Genomic DNA, 24,749 nt, shown 5'->3' on the forward strand with positions numbered 1-24,749 from the left:
CCCATGAAGAAGGGAGGCTGTTGCCAGCAGCCTCCCTGTACCTAACTCTTTTAAAAAAATAACAAAACTAGAAAAACTCCTGAGAGCTCCCCTAGCTGTGACCGGCTTTACCGGGCACATTTTCTAAACTGAGTCTGGTAGGAGGGGCATAAAGGGAGGAGCCAGCCCACATTATTAAACTCTTAAAGTGCCCATGTCTCCAAAGGGACCCGTCTCTATGTCCCATGGTACTAAATGGAACTCCCAGCATCCTCTAGGACATAAGAGAAACATATTTAGAGTTCCGCATATCTAAAGATAAGACCTGTTTTATGCCCACATTTTATGTGTATATTTCAGCCGTAAACACTTAACTCTAGATGAGGCCCTATATGAGAATTTTTTTTACACTATATACCAGTGATGGGGAACCTTTGGCACTCCAGCTGTTGTTAAACTACACATCCCAGCATGCCCTGCTACAGTTTTAGCATGGCCAAATAGCAAAACTGTAGCAGGGCATACTGGGATGTGTAGTTCAACAACAGCTGAAGTGCTAAAGGTTCCCCATCACTATACCATATTAAAAGTTAAAACTAGTGCTGTTTTTTCTTTCTTTTCTTTTCTTCAAAGAACATTTTTTTGATAGAATCAGTAGTCAAATGACCTACATAGGTACAACAATAACAAGCCATACCTCCCAACTTTCCCGATTTTCGCAGGACAGTCACGTTTTTTGGGGACTGTCCCGCGGGCAGCAGTGTCCCGCGGTGGGGAGGGGCAGTTGGGAGGCTCCTGCACTCAGCGGTGAATAGACGCACAGTGTCTATTCAGTGGAGACAGAAGGAGAGGGGGCATGCCAGCGGCTCACAGAGCACTGGGCATGCCCCCTCAGTGACGAAAATGGGGGCATGGCTCGCGATCGCGGGTCATCCCGTGAGGCCACACCCCCTTTTTGGGAGCGTGTGCTGTGTTCCTCTTTGAACAAGGACAAAGTTGGGAAGTATGAACAAGCCAAAACCTTAAACAGATAAGGACCATTGACCGTTCACGTGTACCTAAGTAGGTAGTCTTATCCAAATTTTTCATGTAGTATAAACCGCAGAGTAGAGATAAGAATTAGAAGTTAAGATCCATACACACCGGGTGATTTTGAGCTGAGAGCAGGTCACTTTTGGTGTGTTGAGCTGCTTTCAGCTCACAGCCGCCCAGTGTGTATGCCCAAACGATGAGCGCTGATGCGCGTCCTGCTATGGAAAGCCCCTCACCCCCGCTGACGTCACTGGGGAGGGGGGGGAAACGCCCAGTGTGTATGCACTTTTAGAAGAGAAACAGGAAAGCAAGATGAGTAGGGTGGGGGTCTACCCAGGAACAAAAAGGAAGACAGAGGGGAGAGGAGAAAAATAAGAGGGGAGGGCGCTGATTCAGATGGATACTTTTATTCAAATATTAGTTAGCATGCAGGACATAAGGGTACTCCGTCCATGTCTAGTAATAGATAGAGGATGTGGCAGGGAGATATCCGCTAAATGCAGTGGGGACATGAAATTGGAAGTCCATGGCATCCAGGTTTTGGTAAAGCTTTTTGAAGAGTCTCATGGAATGCTGTTCATGTATTCCGTAGAATGAATATGCCATACTTTATCTACAATCTCCCCCATGGTGGGTCTCCAGGCAGCTGCCAGTTGACATGTAGCGGCTAGGGCTAGATGCTGAAACAAGTTGTATTGATGGCAAGTGGCGTCCTGCACACACACCGGTAGAAGAAAAAATTTAGGAGTGAAGGGTGTAGATAATCCTAATATGGTGGTAGCAAGGGTACTAATCCCTTTCCAAAAGGGAACAACCAGTGCTGTTTGTCTACTGACAATTTGTTGTTGTTATTATTATTATTATTATTATTAATAAGATAAGACAGACCTACTTTACATTCTTGGGAATATAGAGCTTTTCTGTTTTATATAGGGCAAATAAAAAGCAGGCCAAGTAATCCTCCATCTGATGTCTCTGTTTATGTGTGGGATTGTTTATAAGTGAGATCTCCAGTAGTCGGCTGCATTATACATGTCTGATCCAAATCCAGCGCGAAGTACAGTATCTGGTAACTTTGTACAAAGTGATTTCGAAAACGATGCTGAGTCCTAATGTCTGTTAGAGTCATTTCTTGGGAGGTGGGTTAATAAAGCATTTACTGTGAATGAAACGGAGAAAACCACAGTTCCTAGCTGTTGCAATTACGTTATTAAGGACATGTGACTGTAGTCTGGCTGCGGTCATGTGCAGAGACTAGGGATGAGCAAACCTATGACAGGAGTTCTATATGTGCTTCAGTAGACCCATGCATTGTATGTTTCAAAGTACTGTAGGGAGGGATTGTTTTATCCTTTTGATTCTGGAAATCATGATGTGTGATCCTCTTGAAAGATGGTTAAGCATCATTCATTTACAAGAAGCCGTTTATTTTGAAGCTTTGCAGCCATTAATACCTCCACTATTGGAAAATCTTATCTCCCATGATGCACAGAGGCACCCTGACCCTTGACTTAAATCGCATATATGAAAATAAGCCACTTCTGGGACCAATTTTACACATTTGTGCTACAATTCTGCATTTAAGGTGTGTTTCTAACGACAGCGCGTGGGAACAGTTGTGACATATGTACATATTCAGAGTCTAACTTGCTCTGCACAGATTATTTTGTGTATTGCTCTATTGTAGTGCATATGACATGTCAGAGCAGCAGTAAGGAGTTCATTGTACCTTGTCGGCCATCGCCATGTGCACATTCATAGGGGTATATGCAATTGCGGTCGAATTGCCGCAAAAGTCGAAAAATGGGGCATTTTCGACAAAAAAAACCTGTCGAATTGGATTCGACAATGCAATACAGTACTTTTCGTCCAAAAAACTGCCGTTTCAGATTCGACTTTTGGCAATTCGACATTTCTCAAATTCGACATGTCTGCAATGGTAAAAATGCGGCTTTTCGACAAAAGTATATTCAATTGAAGAATGTCGATACAGCAACAGTGCTTTTCGACAGTCATTTCGTCAATTTCATTCCGCCTCATTTTGCTGTCGTGATCTAATAAAAAAAATTTAAAACATGTTTTTTGGTGTGTTTTTTTGATTGCTAATAGCATATCTATTTATATTAGAAGGGATTATCTACTTGGTTTGTCTATTTAGGAGCCACAAGTATTATTTAATAGATTATTTAAAAGAATATTTTTTTTTTACTGACTAAAAAAAATAGGAGAGATCAGTACATGTTTTTCAGTGGGAAGGGGTTAAAATTCCTGAAAAAAATTGCGTGGGGTCCCCCCTCCTAAGCATAACCAGCCTCGGGCTCTTTGAGCCGGTCCTGGTTGCAAAAATACGGGGGGGAAAATGACAGGGGATCCCCCGTATTTTAACAACCAGCACCGGGCTCTGCGCCTGGTCCTGGTGCAAATACCGGGCTCCACTAGCTGGACAGATAATGCCACAGCCGGGGGTCACTTATACAGCGCCCTGCGGCCGTGGCATTAAATCCCCAACTAGACACCCCTGGCCGGGGTACCCTGGAGGAGTGGGGACCCCTTAAATCAAGGGGTCCCACCCCTCCAGCCACCCAAGGGCCAGGGGTGAAGCCCGAGGCTGTCCCCACCCCCCCATCCAAGGGCGGCGGATGGGAGGCTGATAGCCAAGTCTAAAAAAAAAGAATATTGTTTTTTGTAGCAGAACTACAAGTCCCAGCAAGCCTCCCCCGCAAGCTGGTACTTGGAGAACCACAAGTACCAGCATGCGGGGGGGAAATGGGCCCGCTGGTACCTGTAGTTCTACTACACAAAAAAAATACCCAAATAAAAACAGTACACACACACCGTGACAGTATAACTTTATTACATACATGCACACCGACATACACACAAATTTACCTATGTTGACACGAGGCTCGGTCCCCTTGTCCACGTAGAATCCACGGGGTACCTGTAAATAAAATTATACTCACAACAATCCTGTGTAGATCTGTCCTCTTCAGAGTTTGTAATCCACGTACTTGGCAAAATAAAAAAACGCAAAACACGGACCACGCACTGAAAGGGGTCCCATGTTTATACATGGGACCCCTTTCCCCGACTGCTGGGACCCCCCGTGACTGCTGTCAAAGAGGGTCCCTTGAGCCAATTGGAGCGCCACGCCTGTCAGGCGGCGCACTCGAGATACAGTGGAGCGCATAGGCGCTCCATTATATTCAATGGTGGGAACTTTGCAGTCAGCGGTTGACCACGAGTAACCTCGTGGTCCGCAAAGTTCCCACCATTGAATATATTGGAGCGCCTATGCGCTATGCGCCGCCTGACAGCTCAGACGCGCACAGCCAATCAGGAGAGTGCCACGACGTGGTGCTCCCTGATTGGCTGAAGAGACCCTCTTTGACAGCAGTCACGGGGAAAGGGGTCCCATGTGTAAACATGGGACCCCTTTAAGTGCGTGGTCCGTGTTTTGCATTTTTTTATTTTGCCAAGTACGTGGATTACAAACTCTGAAGAGGACCGATCTACACAGGATTATTGTGAGTATAATTTTATTTACAGGTACCCCGTGGATTCTACGTGGACGAGGGGACCGAGCGTCATGTCAACATAGGTAAGTGTGTGTATGTCGGTGTGCATGTATGTAATAAAGTTATACTGTCACGGTGTGTGTGTACTGTTTTTATTTGGGTATTTTATTTGTAGTAGAACTACAGGTACCAGCGGGCCTGTTTCCCCCCGCATGCTGGTACTTGTGGTTCTCCAAGCCTCCCATCCGCCGCCCTTGGATGGGGGGGGACAGCCTCGGGCTTCATTCCTGGCCCTTGGGTGGCTGGAGGGGGGGGACTAGTTGGTGATTTAATGCCACGGCCGCAGGGACCGGTATAAAAGTGTCCCCCGGCTGTGGCATTATCTCTCTAGCTAGTGGAGCCCGATGCTGGTGTTAAAAATACGGGGGACCCCTACGTCTTTTGTCCCCCGTATTTTTGGGACCAGACGCAGAGCCCGGTGCTGGTTGTTAAAATACGGGGGATCCCCTGTCATTTTTTCCCCCGTATTTTAATTTTTACAACCAGACAGGCTCAAAGAGCCCGAGGCTGGTTATGCTTACAAGAGGGGACCCCACGCAATTTTTTTTCAGGGTTTTTTGAACACTTTTGTGCCGTCCATGAAGTCGAATCCAGGACGCACACTATCGTCAATTGGTCCGTTTTTCGACAGCGGGACTGTCGAATCCGTTTTTTATTGAATATATCGAATTTGGGTCCCGGCGGCCGGGATTCGACTGTCGAATCCAAAAACGGTCGAATTCCAGCCGGAATTCGACCGCAATTGCATATACCCCATAATGTTAAAAGTAGAATGTTGACATATTCATCATGTTGACGAGCGCAAGCTGCAGCATGTTGACCAGCAGTTTCAGCCTAACCCTAATGATGACATTTATACTGTGTCTATATCATAACATTCATCATTCTGGTGTCACCCTCCTGAATATCAGCATTACAGTATATCGTCGTCATAGTGACTGCTTACCGTTGTACTCGTCCAATCATCTCTTGTACTCGTCCAATCATCTCAATGGGAGCACATTGTAAATGCAGTGAGATGCTTTTAAGTAATGTTTGCATTTGTGTTCATATAAAATGCATCTATAAACGTTAATGTGGTTTACTGTCTATGCATATTTACATGCGTATTTACATGCAGCATAGACCATTCATTGCAGTGCATGTTCAGTCTGGAGCTCTATCCATTGGATTAAGTGGATAACGCTATCCTTTTAGTTCTGTTGTGACTTAGACTTATCTATAGAATTGTTTAATCACCGTTTTACTTAAAATCCAGGAGTGAAGTCCATGTACTTCCATATGGGCTCTGATTGGCCCGGTGGGCCAACTATTTAATTCATCTTGATCCTACAGTACATGGTTGACATCACCTTTTTGAGACATCATACTTGTTCCAAGTTTGAAGTACTACAGAAATTAACCCCCTGATGATGTCTCTTGAGGAGATGAAATGCGTAGGGTAAAGAGACTGTAAGATCCATAGTGGGGATCCATTTCTAATAACCTGTACCCCCAGAGTGGTGATGGAAAAAAAATCTGACCTCAGGACAGAGAACTTTACAGCTATTGTACAGGTTGAGTATCCCATATCCAAATATCCGAAATACGGAATATTCCGAAATACAGACTTTTTGAGTGAGATAGTGAAACTTTTGTTTTTTGATGGCTCAATGTACACAAACTTTGTTTAATACACAAAGTTATTAAATATATTGTATCAAATGACCTTCAGGCTGTGTATATAAGGTGTATATGAAACATAAATGAATTGTGTGAATGTAGATACACTTTGTTTAATGCACAAAGTTATAAAAAATACTGGCTAAAATTACCTTCAGGCTGTGTGTATAAGGTGTATATGAAACATAAATGCATTCTGTGCTCAGATTTAGGTCCCATCACCATGATATCTTGTTATGGTATGCAATTATTCCAAAATACGGAAAAATCCGATATCCAAAATACCTCTGGTCCCAAGCATTTCTGTATTACTATGTTTTAATATTGTGTGAATTTACATGTTTTAATACATTTCTGAATTGTATTGTGTATGTAAGGCTAAAAGTCTGTTTGTATGTTTGTTTGTTTGTTTTTTTAAATCAGGTGTTTTTATTTTTTATTTTTTTTTATTTATCAGGTGTTAATAGATATAGTATAACTTTTTAGGCATTAATTAACAATAATTAAGGCCAGTTGATTTTTGTCTGAGAAAGACATCTTGGATAATATATTATCAATAATTTGCAGATTTCTTATAGTGCGTCCCCTCTCTCTCTCTCTCTCTCTCTCTCTCTCTCTCTCTCTCTCTCTCACACTTATATTATGTATAGTGTGTGTGTGTTTCTATTAGGATTGTTATATTGCAATGGCAATACAGTATACGTGTGGTAAGCGCTTTCACATTTTAGTCATATTGAATATTGCCCCCCGCCCCCCTTGCTTTCCGTCCTAATATCATCCCACATCCCTCCTGATTTAGAAATCTTCCGTTTGCTGCCAGACAGGCTGTTCTTCTCCTGTCACAGAAAGTAGCAGGCAGCGCTGAGCCTGCAGAACATATCAGGGTTGCAGCAGGTCAGCCGGAGCCCTTGGCACTGGAGCGGGTGCTACCACTGCTGCTTCTGTCGCCGTGCCACTAAAATCAAACTTGGTTTTTATTCAGATGACGTCAGTGTTGATGCCTGTGACTTTGTGCTCTGTTACCTAGCAAAGGGTATGAAAAGAAAATGTTATGTATATGGTTCTATCACTTGCATGCATATGTTCTGTTTTGCAAAGCATCAGCAGGATAACTGCATAAATATCCCACATACTGCGCCAAATAGCAAATGTTTGGCCACCTGCAGCGATATCAAATTAACAATGCAATGAGCGCTTTCTATAATATAAATAAGGCTACAGGATGTATCTATGAAAGGTTGATATTGGTTTTATAGCTCTCCATTCTCTTACTTTCTGCAAGGTTGAAAGCACATTATGCATCTTACGAGACTCAGCTGAATCAGCTGCATGAGAAATACCAAATGGTCCTGCGCCAGAAGATGCTGACCAGCCTGGAGAGAGACCGAGCTGTAGGGGAGGTAGTCCTCTATTTTCCTCTTATTCTTTCCCTTCTGCTGAATGACAAATTAATGTTAACTTACAGTATTATTGGTAGTTAAAATGTTCTCTCCTAATAGTACATCTTGGAATGCGCACAGTTTGCACGAGACAGGTTTTCAAAATTCTAATTGTTTTTTCTTTTAACTTTCTTTTATTGTATGGTCATGGCAGAATGTTCTCCACTAGAACTTTTGGAAATTAATATGTAATTGCAAAGGTTACTCTATTAGACTGAACAACCTTTTATAGTGCAATGAGCTGCTTAGGGAAATGGTACAGTATTTATTTGAAAGGTTGCAGTAAACTTGGCTTGTTTTAAATATGTAAAATTCCCAGAGTTTACAGCAGGAAAGGGGGAAGCGCTTTGCAGTTATACCATATACAACAAACACAATAGGACTGTGCTGCTTTGTGCACAACCAATGTGTAATTGTATCACATTGGCAGCAAGACAACCCACTTTGCTAGAAAACCTTTCTGCTCGCTCACCTCTGTATTAAACTGTCCAAACTCTGTGTTCACATACCTCCCTCACTTCTGTAGTAACATCTCTCCTTCTCCCCTGTAGCGATATACCACCCTCAAACTAAAGTATATCCCCCTTTCCTCTTTAATAGCATTTCCACCCTCACTTTTGTAGCAACATGCCACTCTCACTTTTGTCGCAACATGCCACCCTCACTACTGTAGCAACATATCCCCCTGTCCTCTGTAGGAGCCATAACACCCTTTCATCTGTAGTAACATTTATCCCCTCTCCTCTGCAGAAGCAGTACAACTCTCAGGGGTACAGTATATGCAAATGCGGTCGAATTCCCGAAAATGTCGAAAAACGGGACATTTTCGCCCAAAAAAAAAAATTCGACAATGCAATTCAGTACTTTTCGTCAAAAAAACAGACTTTCCAAATTCGACTTTTCTCTGACGTCCTAGTGGATGCTGGGAACTCCGTAAGGACCATGGGGAATAGCGGCTCCGCAGGAGGAGACTGGGCACAACTAAAGAAAGCTTTAGGTCACCTGGTGTGCACTGGCTCCTCCCACTATGACCCTCCTCCAAGCCTCAGTTAGATTTTGTGCCCGGCCGAGGTTGGATGCACACTAGGGGCTCTCCTGAGCCCTTAGAAAGAAAGTATAGATTTAGGTTTTTTATTTTCAGTGAGACCTGCTGGCAACAGGCTCACTGCAGCGAGGGACTAAGGGGAGAAGAAGCGAACTCGCCTGCTTGCAGCCGGATTGGGCTTCTTAGGCTACTGGACACCATTAGCTCCAGAGGGATCGACCGCAGGCCCAGTCCTTGGTGTTCGGTCCCGGAGCCGCGCCGCCGTCCCCCTTACAGAGCCAGAAGCAAGAAGAGGTCTGGAAAATCGGCGGCAGAAGACATCAGTCTTCACCAAGGTAGCGCACAGCACTGCAGCTGTGCGCCATTGCTCCTCATGTACACCTCACACTCCGGTCACTGAGGGTGCAGGGCGCTGGGGGGGCGCCCTGAGCAGCAATATTAACACCTTGGCTGGCAAAAATACCACAATATATAGCCCCAGAGGCTATATATGTGGTAAATACCCCTGCCAGAATCCAGAAAAAAGCGGGAGAAAAGTCTGCGGAAAAGGGGCGGAGCTATCTCCCTCAGACACACTGGCGCCATTTTCTCTTCACAGTGCAGCTGGAAGAAAGCTCCCCAGGCTCTCCCCTGTAGTTTTCAGGCTCAAAGGGTTAAAAAGAGAGGGGGGGCACTAAATTTAGACGCAATATTATATATACAAGCAGCTATTGGAGAAATTTCACTCAGTTATAGTGTTAATCCCCACATTATATAGCTCTCTGGTGTGTGCTGGCATACTCTCTCTCTGTCTCCCCAAAGGGCTTTGTGGGGTCCTGTCCTCAGTCAGAGCATTCCCTGTGTGTGTGCGGTGTGTCGGTACAGCTGTATCGACATGTTTAATGAGGAGGCTTATATGGTGACGGAGCAGATGCCGATAAATGTGATGTCGCCCCCTGTGGGGCCGACACCAGAGTGGATGGTTAGGTGAAAGGTATTAACCGACAGTGTCAACTCCTTACATAAAAGGGTGGATGACGTAACAGCTGTGGGACAGCCGGCTTCTCAGTCCGCGCCTGCCCAGGCGTCTCAAAGGCCATCAGGGGCTCAAAAAACGCCCGCTCACTCAGATGGCAGACACAGATGTCGACACGGAGTCTGACTCCAGTGTCGACAAGGTTGAGACATGTACACAATCCACTAGGAACTTCCGTGACTTAATCCTGGCAATAAAAAATGTGTTACACATTTCTGACATTAACCCAAGTACCACTAAAAAAGGGTTTTATGTTTGGGGAGAAAAAGCAGGCAGTGTTTTGTTCCGCCATCAGATGAATGAATGAAGTGTGTGAAAAGCGTGGGTTCCCCCCGATAAGAAACTGGTAATTTCTAAAAAGTTACTGATGGCGTACCCTTTCCCGCCAGAGGATAAGTTACGCTGGGAGATATCCCCTAGGGTGGATAAGGCGCTCACACGGTTGTCAAAAAAGGTGGCACTGCCGTTTTAGGAACAGCCACTTTGAAGGTACCTGTTGATAAAAAGCAGGAGGCTATCCTGAAGTCTGTATTTACACACTCAGGTACTAGACTGAGACCTGCAGATCGTGCTGCTGCAGCGTGGTCGGTGACCCTGTCACACATGAGAACATATAAAAGACGTCGTCTTATATATGAGGGATGCACAGAGGGATATTTTGCCGGCTGGCATCCAAAATGAATGTAATGACCATTCTGTCAGGAGGGTATTAGAGACCTGTCACTGGACAGGTGATGCTGACTTTAAAAGGCGCATAGAGACTCTGCCTTATAAGGGTGAGGAATTATTTGGGGATGGTCTCTGGGACCTCGTATCCATTACCTCAGGTTTCCTCACAGACTAAGAAAGCACTGTATTATCAGGTACAGTCCTTTCGGCTTCAGAAAAGCAAGCGGGTCAAAGGCGCTTCCTTTCTGTACAGAGACATGGGGAGAGGGAAAAAGCTGCACCAGTCAGCCTGTTCCCAGAATCAAAATTCTTCTCTCGCTTCCTCTGAGTCCACAGCATGACGCGGGGGCTCCACAGGTGTAGCCAGGTACGGTGGGGGGCCGTCTCAAAAATTTCAGCGATCAGTGGGCTCGCTCACAGGTGGATCCCTGTTTCATTCAAGTAGTATTTCAGGGGTACAAGCTGGAATTCGAGATGTCTCCCCCCCGCCGTTTCCTCAAATATGCCTTGCCGACAACTCCCTCAGGCAGGGAGGCTGCGCTAGAGGCAATTAATAAGCTGTATTCCCAGCAGGTAATACTCAGTTTGGGGTACCGAAACCGCATGGTTCGGTGTGACCCATTTTATATTTAAAATCCTTGAACACATACATAAAAAAATTCAAGTTCAAGATGGAATCGCTCAGGGCGGTTATTGCAAGCCTGGACGAGGGGGATTACATGGGATCCCGGGACATCAAGGATGCTTACCTGCATGTCCCCATTTACCATCCTCGCCAGGAGTACCTCAGATTTGTGGTACAGGATTACCATTACCAAGTCCAGACACTGCCGTTTGGACTGTACATGGCACCGAGGGTGTTTACCAAGGTAATGGCCAAAATGACGATACTCCTTCGAAAAAAGGGAGTTTTAATTATCCCGTACTTGGACAATATCCTTATAAGGGCAAGGTCCAAGGAGCAATTGCTAGTCGGGGTAGCACTATTTTGGAAAGTGCTACCACAGCACGGTTGGATTCTAAACAGTCCAAAGTCACAGCTGGTTCCTACGACACGTCTACTGTTCCTGGGGATGGTTCTGGACACAGAACAGAAATAAGTGTTTCTCCCGGAGGAGAAAGCCAAGGAACTGTCATCTCTAGTCAGAGACCTCCTGAAGCAAAAACAGGTATCGGTGCATCATTGCACGCGAGTCCTGGGAAAAAATGGTAGCTTCCTACGAAGCAATCCCATTCGGCAGGTTCCATGCAAGAGGGCCGCAGGTTCGGCATACAGGACTAGGTCCTAGTGACCATGGATGCCAGCCTTTGAGGCTGGGGGGCAGTCACACAGGGAAAAAACTTCCAGGGACTTTGGTCAAGTCAAGTGACTTTCCTACACATAAATATTCTGGAACTGAGGGCCATTTACAATGCCCTGAGTTAGGCAAGGCCTCTGCTTCAAAACCAGCCAGTACTGATCCAATCAGACAACATCACGGCAGTCGCCCATGTAAACCAACGGGGCGGCACAAGAAGCAGGATGGCGATGGCAGAAGCCACAAGGATTCTCCGATGGGCGGAAAATCATGTGTTAACACTGTCAGCAGTGTTCATTCCCGGAGTGGACGACTGGGAAGCAGATCTTCTCAGCGGACACGACCTCCACCCGGGAGAGTGGGGATTTCATCCAGAAGTCTTCCAAAGGATTGTACACCATTGGGAAAGGCCACAGGTGGACATGATGGCGTCCCGCCTCAACAAAAAGCTATAAAAGATATTGCGCCAGGTCAAAGGACCCTCAGGCGATAGCTGTGGACGCTCTGGTAACACCGTGGGTGTACCAGTCGGTTTATGTGTTCCTCCCTCTGCCTCTCATACAAAAGGTACTGAGAATAATAGGAAGGCGAGGAGTAAGAACGATACTCGTGGTTCCGGATTGGCCAAGAAGAGCTTGGTACCCAGAACTCCAAGAAATTATATCAGAGGACCCATGGCCTCTGCCGCTCAGACAAGACCTGCGGCAGCAGGGGCCCTGTCTGTTCCAAGACTTACCGCGGCTACGTTTTGACGGCATGGCGGTTGAACGCCGGATCCTAAAGGAAAAGGGCATTCCGGAGGAAGTCATTCCTACGCTGATTCAAGCCAGGAAAGATGTAACTGCAAAACATTATCACCGCATATGGCGAAAATATGTTGCTTGGTGTGAGGCCAAAAAGGCCCCAACAGAGGAATTTCAACTAGGTCGATTTCTGCATTTCCTACAAGCAGGAGTGTCTATGGGCCTAAAATTAGGCTCCATTAAGGTACAGATCTCGGCTCTGTCGATTTTCTTCCAAAAAGAACTAGCTTCAGTACCTGAAGTTCAGACATTGTAAAAGGAGTGCTGCATATTCAGCCCCCGGTTGTGCCTCCAGTGGCACCTTGGGTTCTCAACGTGGTGTTGAGTTTCTTAAAATCACACTGGTGTGAGCCACTAAAAACCGTGGATCTAAAATATCTCACGCGGAAAGTGGTCATGTTATTGGCCTTGGCTTCGGCCAGGCGTGTATCAGAATTGGCGGCTTTGTCATATAAAAGTCCTTATCTGATTTTCCATATGGATAGGGCAGAATTGAGGACTCGTCCCCAGTTTCTCCCTAAGGTGATATCAGCTTTTCACTTGAACCAACTATTGTAGTGCCTGCGGCTACTAGGGACTTGGAGGATTCCAAGTTACTGGACGTAGTCAGGCCCTTGAAAAATTATGTTTCCAGGACGGCTAGAGTCAGGAGAACTGACTCGCTGTTTATCCTGTATGCACCCAGCAAACTGGGTGCTCCTGCTTCTAAGCAGACTATTGCTCGCTGGATTTGTAGCACAATTCAGCTGGCGCATTCTGCGGCTGGACTACCGCAGCCAAAATCTGTAAAAGCCCATTCCACAAGGAAGGTGGGCTCATCTTGGGCAGCTGCCCGAGGGGTCTCGGCTTTCCAACTTTGCCGAGCTGCAACTTGGTCAGGGGCAAACACGTTTGCTAAATTCTACAAAATTGATACCCTGGCTGAGGAGGACCTGGAGTTCTCTCATTCGGTGCTGCAGAGTCATCCGCACTCTCCCGCCCGTTTGGGAGCTTTGGTATAATCCCCATGGTCCTTACGGAGTTCCCAGCATCCACTAGGACGTCAGAGAAAATAAGATTTTACTCACCGGTAAATCTATTTCTCGTAGTCCGTAGTGGATGCTGGGCGCCCATCCCAAGTGCGGATTGTCTGCAATACTTGTATATAGTTATTGCCTAACTAAAGGGTTATTGTTGAGCCATCTGTTGAGAGGCTCAGTTATATTCATACTGTTAACTGGGTATAGTATCACGAGTTATACGGTGTGATTGGTGTGGCTGGTATGAGTCTTACCCGGGATTCAAAATCCTTCCTTATTATGTCGGCTCGTCCGGGCACAGTGTCCTAACTGAGGCTTGGAGGAGGGTCATAGTGGGAGGAGCCAGTGCACACCAGGTGACCTAAAGCTTTCTTTAGTTGTGCCCAGTCTCCTCCTGCGGAGCCGCTATTCCCCATGGTCCTTACGGAGTTCCCAGCATCCACTACGGACTACGAGAAATAGATTTACCGGTGAGTAAAATCTTATTTTTGAAATTCGACATTTGTCAAATTCGACATTTCTGCAATGGTACAAATGCGGCAATTCGACAAAAGTATATTCAATTGAAGATTGTAAATTCGACAACAGTGCTTTTAGACAGCAAATTCGTCATTTTCAATTCGCCACACTTTGCTGGCGGAATCTAATAAAAAAATTTAAAAACATGTTGTTTTTTTTTGTGTTTTTTTTATTGGTAATAGCATATCTATTTATATTAGAAGGGATTAGGTACTTGGTTTGTCTATTTTGGAGGCACAAGTATTATTTATATATTTTTAAAAATATTATTATTATTATTATTATTATTTCTCTGACGTCCTAGTACTCCGTAAGGACGATGGGGAATAGCGGCTCCGCAGGAGACTGGGCACAACTAAAGAAAGCTTTAGGACTACCTGGTGTGCACTTGCTCCTCCCACTATGACCCTCCTCCAGACCTCAGTTAGAATTTTGTGCCCGGCTGAGCTGGATGCACACTAGGGGCTCTCCTGAGCTCCTAGAAAAAGAAAGTATATTTTAGGTTTTTTATTTTCAGTGAGATCTGCTGGCAACAGACTCACTGCTACGAGGGACTTAGGGGAGAGAAGCGAACCTACCTGCTTGCAGCTAGCTTGGGCTTCTTAGGCTACTGGACACCATTAGCTCCAGAGGGATCGAACACTGGGCCCGTCCATGATCGTCCGGTCCCGGAGCCGCGCCGCCGTCCCCCTTGCAGAGCCAGAAGCAAGAAGATCTTCCTCAAAATCGGCGGCTGAAGACTCCTGTCTTCATTAAGGTAGCGCACAGCACTGCAGCTGTGCGCCATTGCTCCCTGTGCACACCACACACTATGGGTCACTATGGGTCACTATGGGTGCAGGGCGCTGGGGGGGGGGCGCCCTGGGCAGCAATTTGAGTACCTTACAGGTGGCAAACACACATAATATAGCTTACTAGGCTATATATGTGTAAAATACCCCTGCCACATTAATTTAATAAAAGCGGGAGAAGTCCGCCGAAAAGGGGCGGGGCTATCTCCCTCAGCACACTGGCGCCATTTCCTCTCACAGCTCCGCTGGAAGGATCGCTCCCAGGCTCTCCTCCCCTGCAGTTTCAGACTACATAAGGGTAAAAAAGAGAGGGGGGGCACTAAATTTAGGCGCAATTCTGTGTAATAAGCAGCTATAAGGGAAATCACTGTGAGTAGTGTAAATCCCGGCATTATATAGCGCTCTGGTGTGTGCTGGCATACTCTCTCTCTCTGTCTCCCCAAAGGGCTTTCTGGGGTCCTGTCCTCAGTCAGAGCATTCCCTGTGTGTGTGCGGTGTGTCGGTACGGCTGTGTCGACATGTTTGATGAGGAGGCTTATGTGGAGGCGGAGCAGGTGCCTATAAATGTGATGTCACCCCCTGCGGTGTCGACACCTGAGTGGATGGATATGTGGAAGGAAGTACGTGACAGTGTCAACTCCTTACACAAAAGGTTTGACGACATGACAGATGTGGGACAGCCGGCTTCTCAGCCCGTGCCTGCCCAGGCATCTCAAAAGCCATCGGGGGCCCTAAAACGCCCGCTGCCGCAGATGGCAGATACAGACGTCGACACGGATACTGACTCCAGTGTCGACGACGGTGAGACCACGGTACATTCCAATAGGGCCATCCGTTACATGATTACGGCAATGAAAGATGTGTTGCACATTTCTGATCTTAACCCTGGTACCACAAAAAAGGGTATTATGTTTGGGGAGAAAAAGCAACCAGTGGTTTTTCCCCCATCTGATGAGTTGAATGACGTGTGTGATGAAGCGTGGGCTTCCCACGATAAGAAACTGGTGATTTCTAAAAGATTACTAATGGCGTACCCTTTCCCGCCAGAGGGTAGGTCACGTTGGGAGACATCCCCTAGGGTGGATAAAGCGCTCACACGCTTGTCAAAAAAGGTGGCACTACCGTCTCCGGATACGGCCGCCCTAAAGGAGCCTGTAGATAGAAAGCAGGAGGCTATCCTGAAGTCTGTGTATACACACTCAGGTTTTATACTGCGACCGGCTATTGCTTCAGCATGGATGTGCAGTGCTGCAGCCGCGTGGTCAGATTCCCTGTCTGATAACATTGATACCCTGGACAGGGACACTATATTGCTAAACATAGAGTTTTGCCTTACAAAGGTGAGGAATTGTTTGGGGAGGGTCTCTCGGACCTCGTCTCCACAGCAACTGCTGGAAAGTCGACATTTTTACCCCATGTTCCCTCACAGCCAAAGAAAGCACCGTATTATCAGGTACAGTCCTTTCGGCCACAGAAAGGCAAGCGGGTTAAAGGCGCGTCCTTTCTGCCCAGAGGCAGAGGCAGGTGGAAAAAACTGCACCATACAGCCAGTTCCCAGGAGCAAAAGCCCTCTCCCGCTTCCTCTAAGTCCCCGCATGAGGGGTTCCACAGGCGGAGCCAGGTGCGGTGGGGGCCTGTCTCCGGAACTTCAGCGACCAGTGGGCTCGCTCACAGGTAGATCCCTGGATTCTACAAGTGGTATCTCAGGGTTACAAGCTGGAATTCCAGACGTCTCCCCCTCGCCGTTTTCTTAAATCAGCTTTGCCAACAACTCCCTTAGACAGGGAGGCAGTGCTGGAGGCAATTCACAAGCTGTACTCTCAGCAGGTGATAATCAAGGTACCCCTCCTGCAACAGGGAAGGGGTTATTATTCCATGTTGTTTGTGGTACCGAAACCGGACGGTTCGGTGAGACCCATTTTAAATCTAAAATCACTGAACACTTACATAAGAAGGTTCAAGTTCAAAATGGAATCGCTCAGAGCGGTTATTGCGAGCCTGGACGAGGGGGATTACATGGTATCACTGGACATCAAGGATGCTTACCTGCATGTCCCCATTTACCCTCCTCACCAGGAGTACCTCAGATTTGTGGTACAGGACTGTCATTACTAATTCCAGACGTTGCCGTTTGGTCTATCCACGGCTCCGAGGGTATTTACCAAGGTAATGGCAGAAATGATGATACTCCTTCGAAAAAAGGGAGTCATAATTATCCCGTACTTGGACGATCTCCTTATAAAGGCGAGGTCCAGGGAACAGTTGTTGATCGGAATAGCACTAGCTCAGACAGTGCTACAACAGCACGGCTGGATCCTGAATATCCCGAAGTCGCAGCTGGTTCCTACAACGCGTCTACTGTTCCTGGGGATGGTTCTGGACACAGAACAGAAAAAAGTGTTTCTCCCGGAGGAGAAGGCCAGGGAGTTGTCATCTCTTGTAAGAGACCTCCTAAAACCAAAACAGGTGTCGGTGCATCACTGCACGCGAGTCCTGGGAAAGATGGTAGCTTCTTACGAAGCAATTCCATTCGGCAGGTTCCATGCAAGGATCTTTCAGTGGGATCTGCTGGACAAGTGGTCCGGATCGCATCTTCAGATGCATTGGCTGATAACCTTGTCCCCAAGGGCCAGGGTGTCTCTACTGTGGTGGCTGCAGAGTGCTCATCTTCTAGAGGGCCGCAGATTCGGCATACAGGACTGGGTCCTAGTGACCTCGGATGCCAGCCTTCGAGGCTGGAGGGCAGTCACTCAGGGAAGAAATTTCCAAGGACTATGGTCAAGTCAGGAGACTGCCCTACACATAAATATTCTGGAACTAAGGGCCATTTACAATGCCCTAAGTCAGGCAAGGCCCCTGCTTCAACACCAGCCGGTACTGATTCAGTCAGACAACATCACGGTGGTCGCCCATGTAAACAGGGCGGCACAAGAAGCAGGATGGCGATGGCAGAAGCCACAAGGATTCTCCGTTGGGCGGAGAATCACGTGTTAGCACTGTCAGCAGTGTTCATTCCGGGAGTGGACAACTGGGAAGCAGACTTCCTCAGCAGGCACGACCTCCACCCGGGAGAGTGGGGACTTCATCCAGAAGTCTTCCAAATGATTGTACACCAGTGGGAAAGGCCACAGGTGGACATGATGGCGTCCCGCCTCAACAAAAAGCTAAAAAGATATTGCGCCAGGTCAAGGGACCCTCAGGCGATAGCTGTGGACGCTCTGGTAACACCGTGGGTGTACCAGTCGGTGTATGTGTTCCCTCCTCTGCCTCTCATACCCAAGGTACTGAGAATAATAAGAAAGAGAGGAGTACGAACTATACTCGTGGTTCCGGATTGACCAAGAAGATCTTGGTACCCAGAACTTCAAGAAATGATCTCAGAGGACCCATGGCCTCTGCCGCTCAGACAGGACCTGCTGCAGCAGGGACCCTGTCTGTTCCAAGACTTACCGCGGCTGCGTTTGACGGCATGGCGGTTGAACACCGGATCCTAAAGGAAAAAGGCATTCCGGAGGAAGTCATTCCTACGCTGATTAAGGCGAGGAAAGATGTGACCGTAACACATTATCACCGTATTTGGCGAAAATATGTTGCTTGGTGTGAGGCCAGAAAGGCCCCAACGGAGGAATTTCAACTGGGTCGTTTTCTGCACTTCCTACAGTCAGGAGTGTCTATGGGCCTAAAATTGGGTTCCATTAAGGTCCAGATTTCGGCTCTGTCCATTTTCTTCCAAAAAGAACTGACTTCACTGCCTGAAGTTCAGACTTTTGTTAAGGGAGTGCTGAATATTCAGCCCCCGTTTGTGCCTCCAGTGGCACCGTGGGATCTCAACGTGGTGTTGGATTTCCTGAAGTCGCATTGGTTTGAGCCACTTAAAACCGTGGAGCTAAAATACCTCACGTGGAAAGTGGTCATGCTGTTGGCCTTGGCGTCGGCCAGGCGTGTATCAGAATTGGCGGCTTTGTCATGCAAAAGCCCTTATCTGATTTTTCATGTGGATAGGGCGGAATTGAGGACGCGTTCCCAATTCCTTCCTAAGGTGGTATCAGCTTTTCATGTTAACCAACCTATTGTGGTGCCTGCAGCTACTCGGGACTTGGAGGACTCCAAGTTGCTGGACGTAGTCAGGGCCCTGAAAATATATGTTTCCAGGACGGCTGGAGTCAGAAAAACTGACTCGCTATTTATCCTGTATGCACCCAACAAGCTGGGTGCTCCTGCTTCTAAGCAGACTATTGCTCGCTGGATCTGTAGCACGATTCAACTTGCACATTCTGCGGCTGGACTGCCGCTTCCTAAATCTGTAAAGGCCCATTCCACGAGGAAAGTGGGCTCTTCTTGGGCGGCTGCCCGAGGGGTCTCTGCTTTACAACTTTGCCGAGCTGCTACTTGGTCGGGTTCAAACACTTTTGCAAGATTCTACAAGTTTGATACCCTGGCTAAGGAGGACCTTGAGTTTGCTCATTCAGTGCTGCAGAGTCATCCGCACTCTCCCGCCCGTTTGGGAGCTTTGGTATAATCCCCATGGTCCTTACGGAGTTCCCAGCATCCACTAGGACGTCAGAGAAAATAATATTTTACTCACCGGTAAATCTATTTCTCGTAGTCTGTAGTGGATGCTGGGCACCCATCCCAAGTGCGGATTGTCTGCAAAACTTGTATATAGTTATTGCTTAACTAAAGGGTTATTGTTATGAGCCATCTGTTGGTGAGGCTCAGTTGTTATTCATACTGTTAACTGGGTATAGCATCACGAGTTATACGGTGTGATTGGTGTGGTTGGTATGAGTCTTACCCGGGATTCAAAATCCTTCCTTATTGTGTCAGCTCTTCCGGGCACAGTATCCTAACTGAGGTCTGGAGGAGGGTCATAGTGGGAGGAGCCAGTGCACACCAGGTAGTCCTAAAGCTTTCTTTAGTTGTGCCCAGTCTCCTGCGGAGCCGCTATTCCCCATGGTCCTTACGGAGTTCCCAGCATCCACTACGGACTACGAGAAATAGATTTACCGGTGAGTAAAATCTTATTTTTTAATGGAATGGTAAAAATCTGAAAAAAAAATGCGTGGGGTCCCCCCTCCTAAGCATAACCAGCCTCGGGCGCTTTGAGCCGGTCCTGGTTGCCAAAATACGGGGAAAAAAATGACAGGGGATCCCCCGTATTTTAACAACCAGCACCGGGCTCTGGTCCTGGTGCAAATACCGGGCTCCACTAGCTGGACAGATAATGCCACAGCCGGGGGTCACTTTTATACAGCGCCCTGCGGCCGTGGCATTAAATATCCAACTAGTCACCCCTGGCCGGGGTACCCTGGAGGAGTGGGGACCCCTTCAATCAAGGGGTCCCCCCCTCCAGCCACCCAAGGGCCAGGGGTGAAGCCTGAGGCTGTCCCCCCCCCATCCAAGGGCTGCGGATGGGGGGCTGATAGCCTTTTGAAAAATGAAAGAATATTGTTTTTTCCAGTAGTACTACAAGTACCAAAAAGCCTCCCCCGCAAGCTGGTACTTGGAGAACCACAAGTACCAGCATGCGGGAGAAAAACGGGCCCGCTGGTACCTGTAGTTCTACTGGAAAAAAAATACCCAAATAAAAACAGGACACGCACACCGTGAGAGTAAAACTTTATTTCACACCTGCCGACACACACATACTTACCTATGTTGACACTCCAACACTGTCCACGACCCCCTCGTCAGTGAAGAATCCGGGGTACCTGCAAAAAAAATTATACTCACCAAAAAGCAGAGTCCGGATCTTTTTTTATAATCCACATACTTGTCAAAATAAAAAAACGAACACCCGGACCAGGCGGACTGAAAGGGGTCCCATGTTTACACATGGGACCCCTTTCCCCGAATGCAGGCACCCCCTGTGACTCCTGTCACAGAGGGTCCCTTCAGGCAATCAGCGAGCGCCACATCCTGGCACTCTGCTGATTGCCTATGTGCGTCTGAGCTGGCAGACAGCGCATCGCAAAGCTCCTCCATTATATTCAATGGTGGGAACTTTGCGGTCAGCGGTGAGGTCACTAGCGGTCAGCCGCTGACCGCTAAGTGACCTCACCGCTGACCGCAAAGTTCCCACCATTGAATATAATGGTAAGGCTTTGCGATGCGCTGTCTGACAGCTCAGACGCGCATAGCCAATCAGCAGAGTGCCACGACGTGGCGCTCGCTGATTGGCTGAAGGGACCCTCTGTGACAGGAGTCACGTGGGGTCCCGGCATTCGTGGAAAAGGGGTTCCATGTGTAAACATGGGACCCCTTTCAGTCCGTTTGGTTCGGTTTGCTGTTTTGTTGTTTTGCCAAGTACGAGGATTATTAAAAAAGATCTGGACACTTGATTTAGGTGAGTAGAATTTTTTTTACAGATACCCCGGATTCTTCAGTGACGAGGGGGGCGTGGCCAGTGTCGGACTGTCAACATAGGTAAGTATGTATGTGTCGACATGTATATAATAAACTTTTACTTTCACGGTGTGTGTCTCCTGTTTTTATTTGGGTTTTTTTCCCCAGTAGAACTACAGGTACCAGCGGGCCCGTTTTTCCACCCGCATGCTGGTACTTGTGGTTCTCCAAGTACCAGCTTGCGGGGGAGGCTTGCTGGGACTTGTAGTTCTTCTGGAAAAAAACAATATTCTTTCATTTTACTCAAGGCTATCAGCCCCCCATCCGCAGCCCTTGGATGGGTGGGGACAGCCTCGGGCTTCACCCCTGGCCCTTGGGTGGCTGGGGGGGGGACCCCTTGATTGAAGGGGTCCCCACTCCTCCAGGGTACCCTGGCCAGGGGTGACTAGTTGGGTATTTAATGCCATGGCCGCAGGGCGCTGTATAAAAGTGACCCCCGGCTGTGCCATTATCTGTCCAGCTAGTGGAGCCCGGTGCTGGTCCAAAAAATACGGGGGACCCCTACTCTTTTTGTCCCCCGTATTTTTTGCACCAGCACCAGGCGCAGAGCCCGGTGCTGGTTGTTAAAATACGGGGGATCCCCTGTCATTTTCCCCCCCGTATTTTGGCAACCAGGACCGGCTCAAAGAGCCGGAGGCTGGTTATGCTTAGGAGGGGGGACCCCACGCAATTTTTTTCGGGTTTTTTACCGTTTTTTTTACATTTTTAAAAATCTAATCAAAATCCGTCAAATCGGCCGTTTTTCAACAGCGGGACTGTCGAATCCGTTTTTTATTGAATATGTAGAATTCCGGCACCCACCTGCCGGAATTCGACGGTCGAATTGTGTCGAATTAAAAAACAGGCGAAAAATTGCCGCGATTTCCGGCAATTGCATATACCCCTCAGTCTGTAGCAACATACCACTCTCTCCACTGTCAAACGAATACCACACTCTCCTCTGTAGTAGCATATCCCCCTCTCCTCTGTAGTAGCATATCCCCCTCTCCTCTGTAGTAGCATATCCCCCTCTCCTCTGTAGTAGCATATCCCCCTCTCCTCCGTAGCAGCATATCCCCCTCTCCTCTGTAGCAGCATATCCCCCTCTCCTCTGTAGCAGCATATCCCCCTCTCCTCTGTAGTAGCATATCCCCCTCTCCTCTGTAGCAGCATATCCCCCTCTCCTCTGTAGCAGCATATCCCCCTACATTAATGTAAACATTGGTCTTTTTATATACTGGATACTGTATGGAATAAAGTATTAATATCTAAACTATAGATGGTCTCTGGTGTAGGCTGTATCAAACATTTAAATAATAAGTGGTCAGGAAAAGGTTAAACATACCATAATAAATTAATATAAAAACATAACAGAAGCAGTACTGCACTTTCTAAGTACACATTCTCCCACCTCATGGTAAGGCTTCTGTCTCTACTTCCTAGTAGCTACTCTCTGGTCCAGTGCACTGATTGAGGATCCACAGACACAGCAATCTTGGTAGGAGAAGCTGCTACTATTGGGCATGTGCAGCAGTTCTGTCCCTTAAACTGCATAATGTGGCTGCAGCTCTTGTAACCGTGTTATATACCATTGCTATTGTTGTCATAATTTGAGGCACTTGCCAAGAGAAGGGGGGTTTCCGTGCAACCGGAAACCCCCCCTGCGTTTGCCTATGCCCTCTCCTCTGTAGTAGCATATCCCCCTCTACTTTGTAGGAGCATATCCCCCTCCTCTCTGTAGCAGCATATCCCCCTCTCCCCCGTAGCAGCATATCCCCCTCTCCTCCGTAGCAGCATATCCCCCTCTCCTCTGTAGCAGCATATCCCCCTCTCCCCCATAGCAGCATATCCCCCTCTCCTCCGTAGCAGCATATCCCCCTCTCCTCTGTAGCAGCATATCCCCCTCTCCCCCATAGCAGCATATCCCCCTCTCCTCCGTAGCAGCATATCCCCCTCTCCTCTGTAGCAGCATATCCCCCTCTCCTCTGTAGTAGCATATCCCCCTCTCCTTTGTAGGAGCATATCCCTCTCCTCTGTAGCAGCATATCCCCCTCTCCTCCGTAGCAGCATATCCCCCTCTCCTCCGTAGCAGCATATCCCCCTCTCCTCCGTAGCAGCATATCCCCCTCTCCTCCGTAGTAGCATATCCCCCTTTCCTCCGTAGTAGCATATCCCCCTTTCCTCTGTAGCAGCATATCCCCCTCTCCTCCGTAGCAGCATATCCCCCTCTCCTCCGTAGCAGCATATCCCCCTCTCCTCCGTAGTAGCATATCCCCCTTTCCTCCGTAGTAGCATATCCCCCTCTCCTCAGTAGCAGCATATCCCCCTCTCCTCAGTAGCAGCATATCCCCCTCTCCTCCGTAGTAGCATATCCCCCTCTCCTCTGTAGCTGCATATCCCCCTCTCCTCTGTAGTAGCATATCCCCCTCTCCTCTGTAGCAGCATATCCCCCTCTCCTCTGTAGCAGCATATACCCCTCTCCTCCGTAGTAGTATATCCCCCTCTCCTCCGTAGTAGCATATCCCCCTCTCCTCCGTAGCAGCATATCCCCCTCTCCTCCGTAGTAGCATATCCCCCTCTCCTCTGTAGCAGCATATCCCCCTCTCCTCTGTAGCAGCATATCCCCCTCTCCTCTGTAGCAGCATATCCCCCTCTCCTCTGTAGCAGCATATCCCCCTCTCCTCTGTAGCAACATATCCCCCTCTCCTCCGTAGCAGCATATCCCCCTCTCCTTTGTAGGAGCATATCCCTCTCCTCTGTAGCAGCATATCCCCCTCTCCTCTGTAGTAGCATATCCCCCTCTCCTCTGTAGCAGCATATCCCCCTCTCCTCCATAGCAGCATATCCCCCTCTCCTCTGTAGCAGCACATCCCCCTCTCCTCTGTAGTAGCATATCCCCCTCTCCTTTGTAGGAGCATATCCCTCTCCTCTGTAGCAGCATATCCCCCTCTCCTCTGTAGCAGCATATCCCCCTCTCCTCCGTAGTAGCATATCCCCCTCTCCTCCGTAGCAGCATATCCCCCTCTCCTCAGTAGCAGCATATCCCCCTCTCCTCCGTAGTAGCATATCCCCCTCTCCTCTGTAGCTGCATATCCCCCTCTCCTTTGTAGGAGCATATCCCTCTCCTCTGTAGCAGCATATCCCCCTCTCCTCTGTAGCAGCATATCCCCCTCTCCTCTGTAGGAGCATATCCCCCTCTCCTTTGTAGGAGCATATCCCTCTCCACACCTGTATAATAACACATTCAGTATTGTGGCCCGGCAGCCCTGCTCCCATCACCTCTGTAGTAACCACCTCCATACCTGTACTAATCCATTTTCCCCTGTAGCAATACATTCTCCCATGACCCCTTCCTCCACCCGGCAGCAACGTGCAACACAGTGAGACCCAATACAATTCAGAAGAGGTACATGGGTCCACAAACGCTAGTACGGTGGTACCACAGTCACATTTCCACCCTTGTTATCCCTCTATTTGTCTTGCTTCCCTCGGGCCACAAAAAATGACCACACCTCA

General features: G+C 47.8%; 1 protein-coding gene across 4 annotated transcripts in view; it reads left to right on the plus strand.

Moving 5' to 3' along the window:
• The window catches only part of SPAG16 (sperm associated antigen 16), a 1,801,610-nt gene that overhangs the window by 220,638 nt on the left and 1,556,223 nt on the right, over positions 1–24,749 (plus strand). For all 4 annotated transcript variants that reach the window (XM_063933150.1, XM_063933149.1, XM_063933151.1 and 1 more), the window contains one exon: positions 7,534–7,651. In XM_063933150.1, the coding sequence (XP_063789220.1) occupies positions 7,534–7,651 (118 nt within the window). The remainder of the gene's footprint in view (positions 1–7,533; positions 7,652–24,749) is intronic.

This window comes from Pseudophryne corroboree, chromosome 7 (genome assembly GCF_028390025.1).
Source record: "Pseudophryne corroboree isolate aPseCor3 chromosome 7, aPseCor3.hap2, whole genome shotgun sequence".
NCBI lineage: Eukaryota > Metazoa > Chordata > Amphibia > Anura > Myobatrachidae > Pseudophryne > Pseudophryne corroboree.